General features: G+C 49.1%; 1 protein-coding gene and 1 pseudogene across 1 annotated transcript; both read left to right on the top strand.

The window, feature by feature from the left end:
• The first annotated feature begins 11 nt into the window (after positions 1-11).
• On the top strand, positions 12-14,007 carry OGT (O-linked N-acetylglucosamine (GlcNAc) transferase). Its single transcript, XM_015832440.1, has 22 exons — positions 12-48; positions 2,623-2,773; positions 3,218-3,461; positions 4,094-4,162; positions 7,035-7,151; positions 7,653-7,732; positions 7,877-8,072; positions 8,225-8,365; positions 8,863-8,963; positions 9,050-9,203; positions 9,300-9,401; positions 9,492-9,671; positions 9,776-9,934; positions 10,111-10,200; positions 10,608-10,733; positions 11,250-11,420; positions 11,528-11,644; positions 11,846-12,013; positions 12,175-12,327; positions 12,432-12,684; positions 12,778-12,901; positions 13,064-14,007. Exons 1-22 carry the CDS (start codon positions 12-14, stop codon positions 13,236-13,238), a joined length of 3,108 nt encoding a protein of 1,035 aa, XP_015687926.1. The 3' UTR covers positions 13,239-14,007.
• Positions 14,008-14,587: 580 nt separating this feature from the next.
• Positions 14,588-16,110, top strand: LOC107303209 (annotated as a pseudogene).
• The last annotated feature ends 9 nt before the right edge of the window (positions 16,111-16,119 follow it).

Genomic DNA, 16,119 nt, shown 5'->3' with positions numbered 1-16,119 from the left:
CTGCCGGAGCCATGGCGGCGTCTGTGGGGAACGTGGCCGACAGTACAGGTATCTGTCGCCGCGGCCGCGCCTCCCGCCATTCACGGGTGGGGAGGGTCGCCGGGTCCTCGTCTTGAGGGCTGCGAGGGCGCCGGGCCGCCTCTCGTGTCTCCCTGGCCCGGAATCCCGCCCGGGCCTCCTCCGACGCAGCTTCTCGCCCTGGCTGGGCGGCGGTGCTAAGCCGTCGAGTAGCAGCGGCCCTTTAGCCGTTAGTGGGAAGGAGGACTCGGGACAGTCGGTCGTTTTTCCCGAGATGCGACAGATCCCGGAGCCGCTGCCAGGACGGCGGGAGGTGCGCTGAGCGCACGTGGGGCCGAAGCCGAGCGGGCCTCTCCCTCCTCGGCCTGCGGCTAAAAGGCCCTCCCGGCACTGACCGTCGCCCTGGAGGCGGAGGCCGGCGGGCCGCTTGCCTCTTCCAAGGTGGATTAGTCGCTCTTCTCTGGGGGGGGGGGCAGGTGCGACAGTCTGATGGGCTGCACATGCGCAGTTGGCCTGTGCGGTGTTTGGCCAGCGCCCTGGACGGGGCCGCTGTCTGCTGGGTCTGCAGTTGCCCCGGGATGGGGAAAGGCGGCCCGAGGACCCCCTCGCTACACTTCACGACTTCCTTCCAAACAAAATGGTGGTTGTGATTTAATGGTGGTTGGAGCACTCTTCTTCCCACATGAGGGTGAATTGCAACTCTGGCAGACTCTCGGGCCTTCGGGCCTTCCCATTCTTGTTTTAAATGCTGGAGGATTTGTCACTTGCCTCCAAGGGTAGTTATCCAGGGCAGCAGCTGTTAATAGTCTAGGGTCTGGGATCTTATTTCATCGTAGTGCCATATGCGGGTGGTAGATAAGGATACCTGCAAGCTCTGGGACAAGTTTGGCTTCTTATGATCACCAAAACAAACTTATGTAGGAATATAGCATACAAATCTTTGAATGAAAATAACTGAATACTATATAATTTTTCATGTTTCAACGTTTCAAATAGGATAACTACATTTTTTAAGGAAATTTCCTAATTCATTTCTCAAGATTAGTGTGTGGTCTTGCTGTTAAAAAAGGAATTGCACCTCTGCTGTGTGGCTCTTCCCCCCACACAGATGATAACCTTTCTTCTGATAACATGTTTTTTTTTAATTTAGCTTGTATAGCAAAGGGATAAAGAATAAATTTTGTATTTGTATTTGCTTGTATTCAATTTCTACCTCACTGTTGTAGACAAGTGAAATGCTATGGCTGTTTTCCTCCTATTTCTGGATGAATTTTTAATGTATAGAATTTTATTGCTGCATTACATAATAGTATAAGGGTGTTCTCAAGTGGCTATATAAAGAGTTCAAAATTATCTAAGAAATTCTTGCTTTGAATACCTCTTGGGCAAGTGACTTTTACTTGCCTTTTAAACAGATATATAATTATTTGTTAGTAATGGAATAAATCACTTTGGGAAGGTTACAAATAGTTCAGATGAAAAACAGCTAAAAGGAAAAGAATTGGTCTCTTTCATATACAATTTCTCTGTGAGCCCCTTATGGAGCAGCTCCTAGTCCCTTGAGGACTGTGATAATCAGCTTTTAAAAAACAATTGTGATTTTTTTAAAAATTAAAGTGATGTGATGCTGTTGAAATTGCTTTTTTAAAAAAACAAAAAATGTGGGCATTCTGATTGGTGAATTATTTGCTAACTTACCATCTTGATGGAAAATTACCGGGAAGTGTTGTGCAAGCTTTTATCAGGCTTTTTGCAAAGCTGGTGCAAATCTTCCTTTTCTTCTCTGAAGATAACATCTTTGAGTTCAGCTTCTCATCAAACTACTAGTTGACTTATTTTACTATTTGTAATACTATAGTTGGTGATAAATAATTCACTTCTTTAGTTCACAACAGTTTATCAGACTTGAATTAATTTTAGACATTGTTTCATTCAGTGTTTTAATTTTCAAGTGTATTAGAAAAATCTGATTCCTAGTCCAGCAAATGTTGAGTTTCTTGATCTCCCTTTTCATTATTTTATTGGGGAGAGAATATTGCTCTGGTGCTGTCAACAGATGATGAACACACAGGAAAACCAAAGGTCTATAGCTTTTTCTGAACAAAGTCTGGAGGTCTTCTCGGCAATGTTAAGTTTATTTGGCAGATAACAATACTTACTGTATGCAATCATTTATTTCATTGCATGGAATCATGTTTTTATTTTCTTAGGAACATTCTGATTTTAACATTACAGTAAGGCTTGTGTTGAATAATGGTACATTCCTAACATTGGCCTGCTTAAAAAAAGAATGAAAAATTGTCACCTAGACTAAATCAGATAATCTGGGTCATGTCTGAGTTAAAGCTGAAGATGCTAAGATGGGGTTGGGGGAGGGGGGGAATCGACATCTTTGAAGCTTGACAATGACCATCATTAAGTTAGGGAGTCCTATGTCTCTGTCTAATCATCAAATACCGCTTGGATGTTGGCATTTCATCGTTTAATTTGTACACCATTATTTACCCATTGTTTATCCATTTTCTAACTTTTTGTTTCCCCCTCCTTCCCCCAAATGTTTTGGTGATTCCTCAGAACCAACGAAACGTATGCTTTCCTTCCAAGGCTTGGCGGAGTTGGCTCACCGGGAGTATCAAGCAGGAGATTTTGAAGCAGCCGAGAGGCACTGCATGCAGCTTTGGCGTCAAGAGCCTGACAACACGGGTGTGCTCTTACTACTATCCTCCATTCACTTCCAGTGTCGCAGGCTGGACAGGTAAGGAAGCTGGTGCCTTTCTGCCCATTGTGTAGGGCCCTGCTTAGAAAGACAGGCGCTCTGGGCACCGGGATGGCATTCTGATGCTTCCATTCAGGTTTGGCTCATATAGGCAGCCTTAGCCAGTGAAGCCTCTTAGAGGTTGAATGTGGGCAAGAATGTTATTTTACAATAAAATATTTCCAGGATTCTTCCCCATTTCTCATTGAATTGGAGAAGATTGCCTGGTGCCTCCTGTCACAGCTACCCAGTTGTGTAGCCCTCAGGCTCAAAAAATGGCAGTTAACTGTGGCCACCTGTAGGCAATTTTTTTATCCACAATTAAAATTAAAATGTTCTTTTCAAATGTTGAACTTGGATTCTGTTGATAATTCTTAAACTATCAAAGATCCAGTGAATAATTACTACCTTGATAAAGGCGCCTTCAATCTGTGTCTTCTCCAGGTCTGCTCACTTCAGCACTTTGGCGATCAAGCAGAATCCCTTATTGGCAGAAGCCTACTCCAATCTGGGAAACGTGTACAAGGAACGTGGACAGCTGCAGGAGGCCATCGAACACTACCGGCATGCTCTTCGCCTCAAGCCAGACTTCATTGACGGATACATTAACCTCGCTGCTGCTTTGGTAGCTGCAGGAGACATGGAAGGGGCAGTGCAGGCCTACGTTTCTGCCCTCCAGTACAACCCTGTGAGTAGAGATGGTGCCGATCTCTTGAAAAAGCTTTTTTCTCCAAAAGAAGTTTGGAAAGGCCCTTCAAGGTTGCACCCAAAACCCCTTTAATGCTGTGTGGGTGACACCGCTGACTTGTGTGTGAACCAACATTCTCCAGTGTTGTGCCCTTGAGGCCCTTGGTGGTGGGTAACAGCTCCTGTCCATCCTGTTTGGAGAATTAGTATTTGGATGAGTTTCTGTTCACTATCCTGCACTGCTGCTTGCTTGAGCAGCTTGTTGGCTCTTCTCATCTTCTGCAAGGACATCCCTTAATTTAGGTATCTCTCCTCCTCTTCCCGTAATGTGTTCCCCCATGCTGCTAAGTACGATTCCCAGTATTTTCTCAGTTCCCAGTAAATTCCAACATGTAGTGCATAAGCTGTGTGGTGAAAGTTATATGAAGGTCTATTTTCCAGCAGGATAATTTTATAGAGGTGTGTTGTTTGTAGACTTTCTTTATGATTCCAACTAACACTTCCAGTCTTCCCCTTTACCGAAGATTATTAAAAGCACACTAGAAGCTTAGTTGATTAGTTTCTTTATTGCAGTACTCTCCTGTTGATCTGTGTCGGCTATGCTGATGGTGATAGAACCCATTTGCTTTTCAGGACTTGTACTGTGTGCGTAGTGACCTGGGGAATCTGCTCAAAGCCCTGGGTCGCTTGGAAGAAGCCAAGGTAGGTGTTCTGTAGAATCAGTCTTTTGAACAATGTGAACGCTTGCGCCAAGTCTTCCATTCTCCGTTGGCCTCCAAGAGTCCCAAGATGTGGCTGAACGCCGAAGGCTCTGAGTTGCCCCAGGGTAGTGGCAGGGCGAGATATGGCAGGCCCGTGTTAACCCTTGCTTTAAGGCGAGAAATGGAACACTGAGTCTTGCTGCAGAACGAGACTATCCATTATGGTGAAGTGACTGGCAGGGGCGCCACTACTCTCTGATCTGGAAATAACATGGTCCCAAACTGAGGCTTGCCTGCTGATGCCAAGCCAGTGACTTAGTCCGTGCTTCCTGCGAATGCTCTTCTAAAGTCCTTTGTGGCTTGTAAGTGTAGAAGAACCTTATCAAATGTTACCCTATGAATATGGCATTAAAAAGAGTCTTTAACCCCTCCCCTCTCCCGGCCCCAACCTGGTTAGTGGAAGAAAGGCTAGCAAACAGCATTGTTGCAGTTGGGTTCTTCAAACGATCTGTTTTTGCCCAAATGTTGAATAAAGGTGTTGGTTTGCTTGGAAAATGACCTGATCAAAGAAAAACTTGCTATATTAAGTGGAAAGGTGGCTTCTAGCAGTCTGGTTTCCAACTAAGAATTTGAATTCCAGGATGGGTTTTGAGGCTCTTGGCGTGACAAAAACGTAGAATGCAAAAAAAAAAGGGAAAGAACAACTGGGAATAGTCTTGTTACAAGCCACCTTACGCATTTGCGCAGCAGGGGTGAGGAGTGTGGAGGAACCAGAAGGACCTCCGCGGCAGTCCTTCACTTCACGCCCCGCGCGCTTGCTACCAGGTGGAGTGTATGAGGAGTGTAGCTGTCTGGCTGGCTGCTGTGTCTCTGGGCTGGGGAGGGAATTTGGCTTGCCTGAAGGATTGGCGTTTGGGCTATGGAACTGGGTCTGGCCATGTAGCTTCCCTGGAAATGGATGCTGATGGGTGTGAAATGTCTTTTTGAGAAGACCAGCAATGCTCAGCCTGTCGGGTGGACAGCTAACGTGAATTGCACTTCACTGCAGCTTTTAGTGTGACTGGTATAGGCCAAGACGCTGCGCCTGCCTTAGATTGCTGACTTCTTTATTTCAGAGCTTGGAGACACCTAGATTGAAAGTGTGACTCTGTTTCTGTGAGAATTCCACTAAAAAAGGGCAAGATAACTAAAGACGTCAAGATAATACACATACTTGAAATAAATTGCAATGTATTTCTTTGGCTGTCAGTGCATTTGTAAGATCAAACCAGCAAGAATATTTGCTATTTCAAGTAAAATTTTTGTGGAAATTTCAGAGCCTTTCTTCCAAATGCCCTGCTGTTTGCAGTTGTCCCCGATTAACCCCTTCCCATCTGCATGTCTCCCATGTTACAGAAAACTGTCCTGAACCCTTGTGTTAGACATATCCAGAGATTTTCAATTGCTTTGTTGAACTTTTTACTAATGATCTTGTTTTATTTTCTCTCTTGTTTTTGGTTTTTCACCATTGATATTGTATTTAGAAGGTTTCAGGTGGGTGAAACCTCCTATTCCATGCGTAAGGTGCCTCGCTGAAGGGAGCTCGAGGCCTGGATCTAGGGCAGACACACTCCTCCTCCTCCTCCTCTTCCAGCAAGGAACGCACCGAAAACTCACATGAGAAATATGGTAACGGGTTTGTAACTGCCACAGCAAAACCATTTGCCTCCATGCCTGAATCTTCTGTCTTGTGGCTTCAGAAACAGTTTAAGTATTTAATGTACAAGAAGTAATGTTAGAGAATATTTTATAGTCCTAGCCACAATTCTTTCAAAGATATATTGTAAAAGTAAATTAAAGATATAAAAAAATAATAACTGGAGTTACTATAGTTAAAGCTTCTAACTCTTCCTGGTTGTTCATTTTTTTCCTTTTTCTTCTTTGTTTGGATTGCAGCGTTCTGCTCTTCTGATGATGCGCTGTGATCCTGCAGTAGCGCAAAGGCTGCGCAGCGGAAATGCGCCTTGCGTGCGATTGCGCCCTTGTGAATGGTTGATCAGATATGATTCATCTCTAATTGTGTGGCTTCCCAATCCCTGTGCTGTAGGATTTTCGATACAATTGGGTTTGCAGTGCATTCGGATTTCAGACACAAATTGAACACTAACGGTTTTCACAGAGGCCTCTCTGGTAGATTAATCAGTCTGGCTGGCCGTTCACAGTCTCCAGGGCCGTTCTACACAGTGCAGCAGTTTGCAGCGATAGCGCAGCGGCGCGCTGTTAGGGAGCGCTTGCGGCGTCTTGCGCTTGCATTGCAGGGACCTGAACCTTTGGGCAAACCTGGTATTTGAGGTTTTGGAAGCTGAAGGAAGCGCTGAGATGAGAAGGGCTGGATCAGGGCTGTGCCCTGGAGTTGAAAGGCGGCAGGGTCTTTTCCAGGCTGTCGTCTTAAAGGCATCATTTGCCTGTGCTGCCTGTTTCAGGTAGCTCATTGGGAAAGTCGTGGTCAAGTGTCATCCAGCTGCTTTAGATGCTTTCTACTCAGCTTGTTTTCCAAGCCACTGTGTTAAAAGTTGCTTCTGTAGTTGATGCTTGCTTTGGATTCCACAGGGATGCGGTGCACCTGGAGGTCTTGGGGGGTGGTGGTGGAAATTTCCTGAATTGAGTAAGGGTTACGATGCACAGATCAGTCTAACTGAGGATGGTGGGTTTGCCATTGGGTTTTGGTTTGCGCCAGCGCAGGATCAGCCAGCTGTTTACAACCCTTTAGTTTTGGCGCAAGCAAGCCTATACTGCAGGATCACTTTTGGCGGGTTGGAGAAGAAATACTAACAATGTTTTTCTCAATTTTCTTTGTGCAATTATTCCCTCCCCTTATCTTTAACCCTTCCAAGGCCTGTTATTTGAAGGCAATTGAAACGCAACCCAATTTTGCAGTTGCATGGAGTAATCTTGGCTGTGTATTCAATGCTCAAGGAGAAATCTGGCTTGCCATTCATCACTTTGAAAAGGTAACTAGGAGTGTTGACATTTCATTTTCAAAATGCTTAACAGAGAGGGAGCCTGGCTACCCGGGACAAAAGCAGGGTTGTCTCTATATGTGGTCTGTGTGAATGAAGATTGATGCCTTATTAGAAGTGACCAGGAAGAAAAATGGCTTTTGGAACCCCTGGATTTTTATCACTTCCAAACTTTGGGAAGGATAATAATGAAGAGGAAGGAGGCCTGCAATGTGATAATCACAATGAAAATGGGTGGTGGGTGAAATCTTAAGGATGGCTGTGTAGTCCTCTTGTTTCATGTAAAAATTTAGGACGTATATATATACATACATACACAGACAGACAGATGTATATATATGAAGTGTAAGCTGGTAAGCTAGAAGATGAGATGAAAGAGACTTCCCAGGGATACTGCCTTCAAATGTGATTTCAGTATTACCTTTGCTTCAGTAGGAAATAGAGTCAGCTGGTCTAAAGCAGACCTCTTATGGTTGTTTTCAATTTTCTAAGGCTGTGACCCTTGACCCAAACTTCTTGGATGCTTACATCAATCTGGGGAATGTCTTGAAGGAAGCCCGGATATTTGACAGGTAATCCAACAAAACAAGCCCCAGGCTGGGGCTTGGCTTTCTACCCACCTGGGGATGATGGTAGGCCAAGGCAGTGTTCTGTGCAATCGTTAATTCCTGCGCCCCGTGGATCATCAGCTTGATTTGTAGCATCTCTCATTTTAGAGCTGTTGCAGCCTACCTGAGAGCCCTGAGCCTGAGTCCAAACCATGCAGTTGTGCACGGCAACCTGGCCTGCGTCTACTATGAACAGGGGCTGATCGACCTGGCCATAGACACCTATAAGCGTGCCATTGAGCTGCAGCCGCACTTCCCCGATGCTTACTGCAACCTGGCCAACGCCCTTAAGGAGAAAGGCAGTGTAAGACACCGTTTCTCACTGGCCGGGGTGGGCTTGATTGATCCAGTAGTGGAGCCTGGTTGCATCGTAGCAGCTTTGGCTCCAGTGTTTGAAAGAGTGTGGTCCTTCTGTCTTTTTTAAAATACTAAACTTAGTTTAATCTACATTAACAGGTTGCTGAAGCAGAGGAGTGTTACAACACAGCCCTTCGCCTGTGTCCCACTCATGCAGATTCGCTCAATAACCTGGCAAACATCAAGCGGGAACAAGGAAATATTGAGGAGGCTGTTCGCCTCTACCGCAAAGCTCTTGAGGTCCGCTTGTCAATCATTATCCATGACAGTCAGCCTCACACATGCTCCTAGGGAGCCTGGCCCGCCTTCCTTTAATTTGGTAGCAATGAAATAAAGGTTAAGAACGTCTGCTTGGAAAAGAGGGAAGATTATTCTCTAGACTTTTGAATACCTCTTGGAAAGGGTTACATTGTGCTTCTGTTTCTATGGGGCCTCTGCAGAGAGGTTGAAAATCCCTCTCCTCTTTCTGGCCAGCTAGTGCAGGAAGAGAAGGATCAGAGAGCAGGAGAGATAGAAAGGAAGGGCTGTGTGGGAAATATAACTTGGTGAGTTAAACAGGGTGGGATGAGCAATTCACAACACACAGTGGTTCTAGGCAGCTCCAGGATGGCGTGGGGTACGTCATTCAATATACATCCGTTATTTTTCAGTACTTTTTAAGTTAAAAATGATACAAAAGTGATCCTGGAGACGGTGAGATTTTCTTGGAAGAACTAAGGCCATCTTATTTCCTGCAGGTTTTCCCAGAATTTGCAGCCGCCCATTCCAATTTAGCAAGTGTTCTACAGCAGCAGGGAAAGCTGCAGGAGGCCCTCATGCATTACAAGGAAGCTATCAGGTAAGGCTTTAAACATTTGGAATGGCTGAGAATTGACCAGGATTCTTCTGCTGTGAACAGTGCTCTTCCCTTTTTCTGTGGTTTAGAATCAGCCCCACCTTTGCCGATGCCTACTCCAACATGGGGAACACCTTGAAGGAGATGCAGGATGTCCAGGGAGCTCTGCAGTGCTACACCCGGGCCATCCAGATAAACCCTGCCTTTGCCGATGCCCACAGCAATCTGGCTTCCATCCACAAGGTAGGCCTGGTCTGGTCTGGTCTGGTCCAAGTCAGACCTGGTGGCCGTGGCAGCAAGCAGCTCCTCCTCACTTGGCCCCTCTTCCTCTGCTTCCAGGATTCAGGGAACATACCGGAGGCCATTGCTTCATACCGCACTGCTCTGAAGCTGAAACCCGACTTCCCTGATGCCTATTGCAATTTGGCCCACTGTTTGCAGGTAAGGAGACTCACTCGATTGAGTCCTTTGAAAATCGGGCAGCTTTTCTGTATTAGCAAGCTACACAGACCGCTGCTTTTCCTTTTTAAGATTGTTTGTGACTGGACTGATTATGATGAACGAATGAAGAAGCTGGTTACCATAGTTGCTGATCAGCTGGAGAAGAACCGACTCCCTTCCGTCCACCCTCACCATAGCATGCTCTACCCGCTGTCTCACAGCTTCCGGAAGGCTATAGCGGAACGCCATGGAAACCTCTGTTTGGACAAGGTGGGTTCACTGCAGCATCCATTCCTTTGGGAGACACAGGCTTGGAAGGAGGGGGGGGTCCCTTCTTAATGCACTACAAGTAGCTGCCATTTTTTCCTTGCCAGATCAATGTGCTTCACAAGCCCCCATATGAGCACCCTAAGGAGTTGAAGGCCAGCGAAGGCAGGCTCCGTGTGGGCTACGTCAGCTCCGACTTTGGGAATCACCCCACGTCGCATCTCATGCAGTCAATCCCAGGCATGCACAACCCAGACAAATTTGAGGTAAGGGGCCTTTGAAGGAAGTTGGCATCTTGCATGAATCTGATAGAATGTCCTGATCTGGAAGTTGCAGTGGTGAGGTGCGCCCTTTTTAAATGCAGCCCTTTTTGGTCACGTGCTGTGGAAAGCAGCCTCTGGTGATCCTGAATCCCAAACATTGCAGTGTTGCTCCCTTCTAGGTGTTTTGCTATGCACTGAGCCCTGACGACGGCACAAACTTCCGAGTGAAAGTAATGGCTGAAGCAAATCATTTCATTGATTTATCTCAGGTAAGAGTGATTCCCAGGATGCAAAAACTCTGTTGGTGTCTGAGCACAGGAAGCTTCATAGAATAGCATGGCTTTGTTGTAAAATTGGTGGGGTGTAGTCTTAAACTTGAGATGAAAATGACTTTAGTTCCAATGTTGAGCAACACAACACAATCATGCTGTCTACTAGTTAACGACCTTGGCAATTAAAGGCCACACTCCAGCATTCAGAATAACTGGTCCATCTTTATGGCTTTATGTTTGGAGATTTAGAAGTTGCATCAAAATTTGTGACATCTTCTTGAATCTCTATTCTTGGAAAACAAAGTCAAATGTTGCCCTGATATATCAGTCCATGAATGTTGGTTGCCATCCTTGAACAAAGCAGAAAGATGGCTTAGCAACATGTTTTAATTTTGGCCTCCCAGGTTCCATGCAATGGGAAAGCCGCGGATCGCATCCACCAGGACGGCATACATATCCTCATTAACATGAACGGCTACACCAAGGGAGCCCGGAACGAGCTCTTTGCCCTCAGGCCAGCGCCAGTCCAGGTAAGGCAGCTGCCCTGAAGTCACTCCAGGTGCTCCTTGTGAAACAGGATAGTGGGCTTCTTTCTGTGAAAATTACCTTCTTTCTCCCTACTTCCTTTGGATTTCATTTTGTACGAGTGGTAGGCGAATTTTGCCCACACTATTACAAAGGAATAGCAATGCTTTTGGTGCATGATAAAAACTGTTTGTCCTGCCTTGAAGTTGGGTCACAGGAATGCCCCAAATTTCATATTACAAATAGACTGTTTCAGTCTTTAGATCCCCCTGCTTGCAATAATTTAAAATTACCTAACTGGTTGTTTAATTTTATTTTTAAAAACTTGTGCTCTTAGTTATCCACTAAATACATGAAGTGGTCATTAGCTCTATGTTGTCTCCTGAAATTTCCTGAAAGATGTTCTTGTGGCTGGTTGTGATAATTGCTATTTTGTAAATATATACCGTAGGGTTCTTTCAGGACACTGTTGGAGATTTGGGGTGACCTTGACCCCAGGCATGTTTTATCTTCATTTCTAGGCTATGTGGCTGGGCTATCCAGGGACTAGCGGTGCCTTATTCATGGATTATATCGTCACAGACAGAGAAACTTCACCCATAGAAGTAGCTGAGCAGTACTCCGAAAAGCTGGCTTACATGCCCAATACATTCTTCATTGGAGATCATGCAAATATGTTCCCACACCTGAAGGTACGATGGAGTTCAGTGAGCAAGGCTAGAGTCGGCCAGCTTTGTTTCTCTCTGAAGTTAACACAAGCTCAAATTCCAGCCTCCTCAAAGCATTTCTTTCCTTTCAGAAAAAAGCAGTTATTGACTTCAAATCGAATGGGCATATTTATGATAACAGAATTGTTCTGAACGGCATCGATCTAAAGGCCTTTCTCGATAGCCTACCTGATGTAAAAATGGTAAAGGTGAGAACATTTCAGGAACATGGATAGCACAGCATGAACATGCAGACAACTCAGCAGTATCTTGTAGAGGGCTGCAAATGGGGAAATGAGAAGGCTAATCTGTCGAGGAATGGGAAGGGATATATAAAGTTTGACTGGGTTCTGTGGCTGGCTGCTTCCTCCTCCTGAAGACAAATGGGATTTGCTTGTCTTGGCTTCTAGATGAAATGTCCCGATGGAGGAGACAACGCAGACAGCGCTGCCAGTCTCAGCATGCCCGTCATCCCCATGAACACAATTGCAGAAGCTGTGATTGATATGATAAATCGTGGACAAATTCAGATAACAATAAATGGATTCAACATTAGCAATGGATTAGCAACTACTCAGGTGAAAATCTGCATCTCCTGTTTTGGGATTCTGGAGTTCCCACAGTCGAGGGTCTTGGTTGGGGAAGGAGGGGGGGGGAAGAGGGAACTGGCCTTGTGAAAGGCAGTAGAGGAAGGCCTGCAGACCGGAGGCCCGGTGGCTGAGCGTATTCTTACATTTAGATCAACAATAAAGCTGCAACTGGTGAGGAGGTTCCACGCACCATCATTGTCACCACTCGATCCCAGTATGGGCTACCTGAAGATTCAGTTGTCTATTGTAACTTCAATCAGCTTTATAAGATTGACCCGTCCACTCTGCAAATGTGGGCTAATGTGAGTAGTTAGGTTCTTTTTCAAACAGAGACTTGAGGGTGGAGTTTTGTCTAGGTCATGTTGCACGTACCTAAAGCCTCTCATTTTGTCTTTCCTGCCTTTAGATCCTGAAGCGTGTTCCAAACAGTGTTTTATGGCTGTTGCGATTCCCAGCTGTGGGGGAGCCAAATATCCAGCAGTATGCTCAAAACATGGGCCTGCCCCAGAACCGCATCATCTTCTCCCCCGTTGCCCCCAAAGAAGAGCACGTGAGGAGGGGCCAACTGGCCGATGTCTGCCTCGACACTCCCCTTTGTAACGGCCACACCACAGGGATGGACGTGCTCTGGGCTGGGACTCCAATGGTCACAATGCCAGGTAAGGGGGGGGCTCTGCCCAGGCGGCCCCTTTCTCAGTCAAGGAAGTGGCCTGTGCCTGAGCAGCTGTGAGCATCTCGTTTTCTGCCTCCAGGAGAGACCCTGGCCTCCCGGGTGGCGGCCTCCCAGCTGACTTGCCTTGGCTGCCCTGAACTCATCGCAAAGAGTCGGCAGGAATATGAAGATATTGCAGTGAAACTGGGAATGGATCTAGAATAGTAAGTGTGTTTCTGAGGGGTGGGAACCCTAGTGTGGGTTCAGTCCCAAAAGTGCCCGGGGGAAGAGTCGTCAGGACTGGGCCAAATAGTTGGCACGTGAGAAAGGATGAGTTTCTGAAGCTGAGGGCTTCTAAGCACTGGGGGTTTGTTCCCCCCCTGCAGCCTGAAGAAGATTCGTGGCAAGGTCTGGAAGCAGAGAATATCCAGCCCCCTGTTCAACACCAAGCAGTACACGATCGAGTTGGAGCGGCTTTATCTCCTGATGTGGGAGCACTGTGCAGCTGGCAGCAAGCCGGAGCACATCATCAATTCCCTGGAGAGTGGCGAATCCGCCTAAATCACTGGTGTGTGGAAGCTGTCGGGAGGCTCCTGGGCAGAAGCCACAAACAGGGACTTTGCCTCTGCTTCGTCTGCCTGGAACTGTAGCAGAAACGATCTATGGTTGGAACTGGAGAGAGCAGCCGGACTTGCCTCTTGCATGACGGAGGAGGTGGAACTGCCTGTCCCGGCCGAAGCATTTGCCGCTGGCCTCCGACGTGCATCTCTGGGCTGGGCTTTACAAGGAGAGGTGTAAAACAGCCAGGCAGCTGCAATTTCATGGATTGATTCAGTTTTCCTAGAAGTTAGATCTTTCTCTTCCTTCGTGGATTGGAACTGGAGCCTTTTTTTTAAACGATTGGTTTTCGGGTATTCCTGTTGGTACACGTGTGGGTCTGACAAGGTTTCCAGCTAGTTTGAGTTGCTCCTCCCCGAGAATCTCTCTGCTGGTGAAGCTTTTTTATGGGTTTTATAAACCACTCGAGCCAACATCGGCCTCCTTAATGTCTCACACGTCTCTTAGGCTGTGTGTGCCATCTTGACTCTGATGAGGGCTTTTTTTAAAGCCTCACGTTGTCAGTTCACTTCAGAATGGCACACATCTCTGTAGGAAAGATAAATTGAATTTAAAATAGGATCTCCCCATCTTTCTCTGAAATATGTGGAGAAACCCAACCTGTTGCCAAATGCTTATCCTTCAGGAAAAATAATTATGTACAGAGTTGCAGGCGTGGCCATTGTAGCAAAGACTTGAAAAATAAAGCTCTGGTTTGACCAGGTTGGCCCCTGGACAGGGGTCTGGCCCTTCCTGGACAAAGCAGTTAGGTGGCCTGCCTTGGAGGCTCCCTCACTAAGTGAAGCTCCCCTCTTGACCAGCAGAAATGCCACCCCAGGTAAGTATGGATTTTCTTTTCAGTGCCTGCCTCCAGTCGGAGCAGTGCCCTCCCCATGGAGCACCCAGAGGCTGGGGGGGGGCAGAAGTGCCCCCCTTCTGAGCAGGCAGGAAGAAACGGCTCCTCCCCCACTGAATCTGCCCTGGGCCTGGCTCCCCCGTGGGCTGGCAGAGCAACCCTCCCTCGGTCCCCCTCGGAACGGAGAGCCGCTGCGGGGCGGAGCGGGAGGAAAAGCTGCTGCTGGGACTCTGCTTGACCTGTACCAGCCTTTGTGTCCGGATGCGTGTCTGACAAATACAGATGAAATCACTGGCCCGGCTCTGCCTCTTTTCTCGGCGGAGGAGGAGGAGGCGGCGGCTTCCGGGCGGGGGCGGGGCAGCGCGTGGGGCCGGCGGGGACGTGCGGTCGCCCCGGCAACGCCAGTCGCGGCGGAGAAGCGGAGGATGGTGAGGCGGGCGGCGGGTCGGCGGGCGGGATGGGAGACGAGGGAGCCCGGCGGTCATCGAGGCTGTCGCCCGTCCAGGCCCATAGAGGGAAGGGGGCGGCGGCGGCGGCCTCGCCGCGGAGGAAGCTCGGCCCGAAGCTGGAGCTCAGCGCGGCGCACAAGCAGCAGATGCGGGAGGCCTTCGACCTGCTGGACGCGGACGGGACCGGCACCATCGACGTGCAGGACCTGAAGGCGAGCGGGGCCCGCTGCGGGGGGGGCGCTGGGCGGGGCTCTCCCTCGCCCCTCTCGTCCTCACCGCCTCCCCCCGCCCAGGTCTCCGTCCGCGCCCTGGGCTTCGACCCCCCCAAGGAGGAGCTGCGCCGGCTCGTGGCCGAGGTGGACAAGGAGGGCGCGGGCAAGATCGGCTTCGACGCCTTCTACTCCGTCATGGCCCAGAAGATGGTAGGGCCCGGAGCCCGCGGGGGGCGGGGGGGGCGCTTCGCCGTAGAACCGCCTTTCCTGAAGGGGGGGAATCGGGCCGGAAGCCCCTGGCCCGGCGGGGGGGGCTTTGTGGGCGGGCCGGCGGGCGGGATCTGCGGGGCGAGGGAAACGAGCTTCCTCCCCCCCCCTCCCCAACCCCCCAACCCCCCCCGATCCGATCCCGTAGTCGGAAACCGACTCCCAAGAGGACGCCCTGAAGGCCTTCCAGCTCTTCGTGGACAAGGACAGCGGCCGGATCGCCTTCGGGAACCTGAAGCGGATCGCGGCTGAGATCGGGGAGACGCCCACCGACGAAGAGCTGCAGGTGGGCTCGCCCCCCCCTCCCCGCCAGCCCCCCTTTGGGAGGGCCTGCCCGCTGTCCCCCCCCCGCAGGCTCCGCCCTCTTTCTCTGCCCCGCAGGAAATGATTGACGCAGCCGACCTGGACGGAGACGGGCAGGTGAGCGAGCAGGAGTTCCTGAGGGTCCTGAGGAGGCGCGATTTCTAGGTGAGCCCCTCCTGGCGGCTGAGCGCTCAGGGCGGCCCGGACGGCAGGGCCAGGAGTCGCCCGATGGCGAGGTGGGCCGCATGGAGGCTCAACGGGCCAACAAACCCCGGGGCCCGGCTGGCTCTTCTCCGTCGTGACCCTCTCCCCCCAGCGCCTCCTCCCAGACCTGCTGGACCACAAGGCTCCCTTCCTCTCTGCTTCACTGAGGGGGGGGGATGGGGGCCCAGGAAGCTATGGCGCTTTCTGGCCAATAGACCCGGCTCCGTAGGGGGCATGGTAACCTCACAGCTCAAAAGCACATATTTTTCCCTCCCAAAGCTGTTCCCACAACTGGATTTGGGAGTTCTTGCATGCAAAGCAGGTCATCTGCCCAGACGTGTGAATGAGGGGTTGGGTTTTCTTCACCCAGGCAACATATTGTGTGAGCCCAGCCACGGCCTCCCAGGCTGAATACGGATTCTGGCTGAGGAGCATCTGGTGATCGAAAGAGACACAGTCACCTTCAGCAGGAGAGAACCCACTCAAAATCAAAAGCACGGGAATTGCCTGAAATTTTGTGACAGGGCAAAATGTCCACAGAACTGGGGGGGGGG

The sequence above is a fragment of the Protobothrops mucrosquamatus genome, unplaced genomic scaffold (assembly GCF_001527695.2).
Source record: "Protobothrops mucrosquamatus isolate PMUCROS unplaced genomic scaffold, P.Mucros_1.0 scaffold4, whole genome shotgun sequence".
NCBI lineage: Eukaryota > Metazoa > Chordata > Lepidosauria > Squamata > Viperidae > Protobothrops > Protobothrops mucrosquamatus.
This window is presented reverse-complemented; position numbering and strand designations above follow the sequence as displayed.

Excerpts from the sequence above, each read along its gene's own strand:
- OGT (XM_015832440.1), top strand. The coding sequence starts at position 12 with ATGGCGGCGTCTGTGGGGAACGTGGCCGACAGTACAG. Across the intron at positions 7,152-7,652 it reads CCATTCATCACTTTGAAAAG|GCTGTGACCCTTGACCCAAA; the intron begins GTAACTAGGAGT and ends CAATTTTCTAAG. Across the intron at positions 8,366-8,862 it reads TCTACCGCAAAGCTCTTGAG|GTTTTCCCAGAATTTGCAGC; the intron begins GTCCGCTTGTCA and ends TATTTCCTGCAG.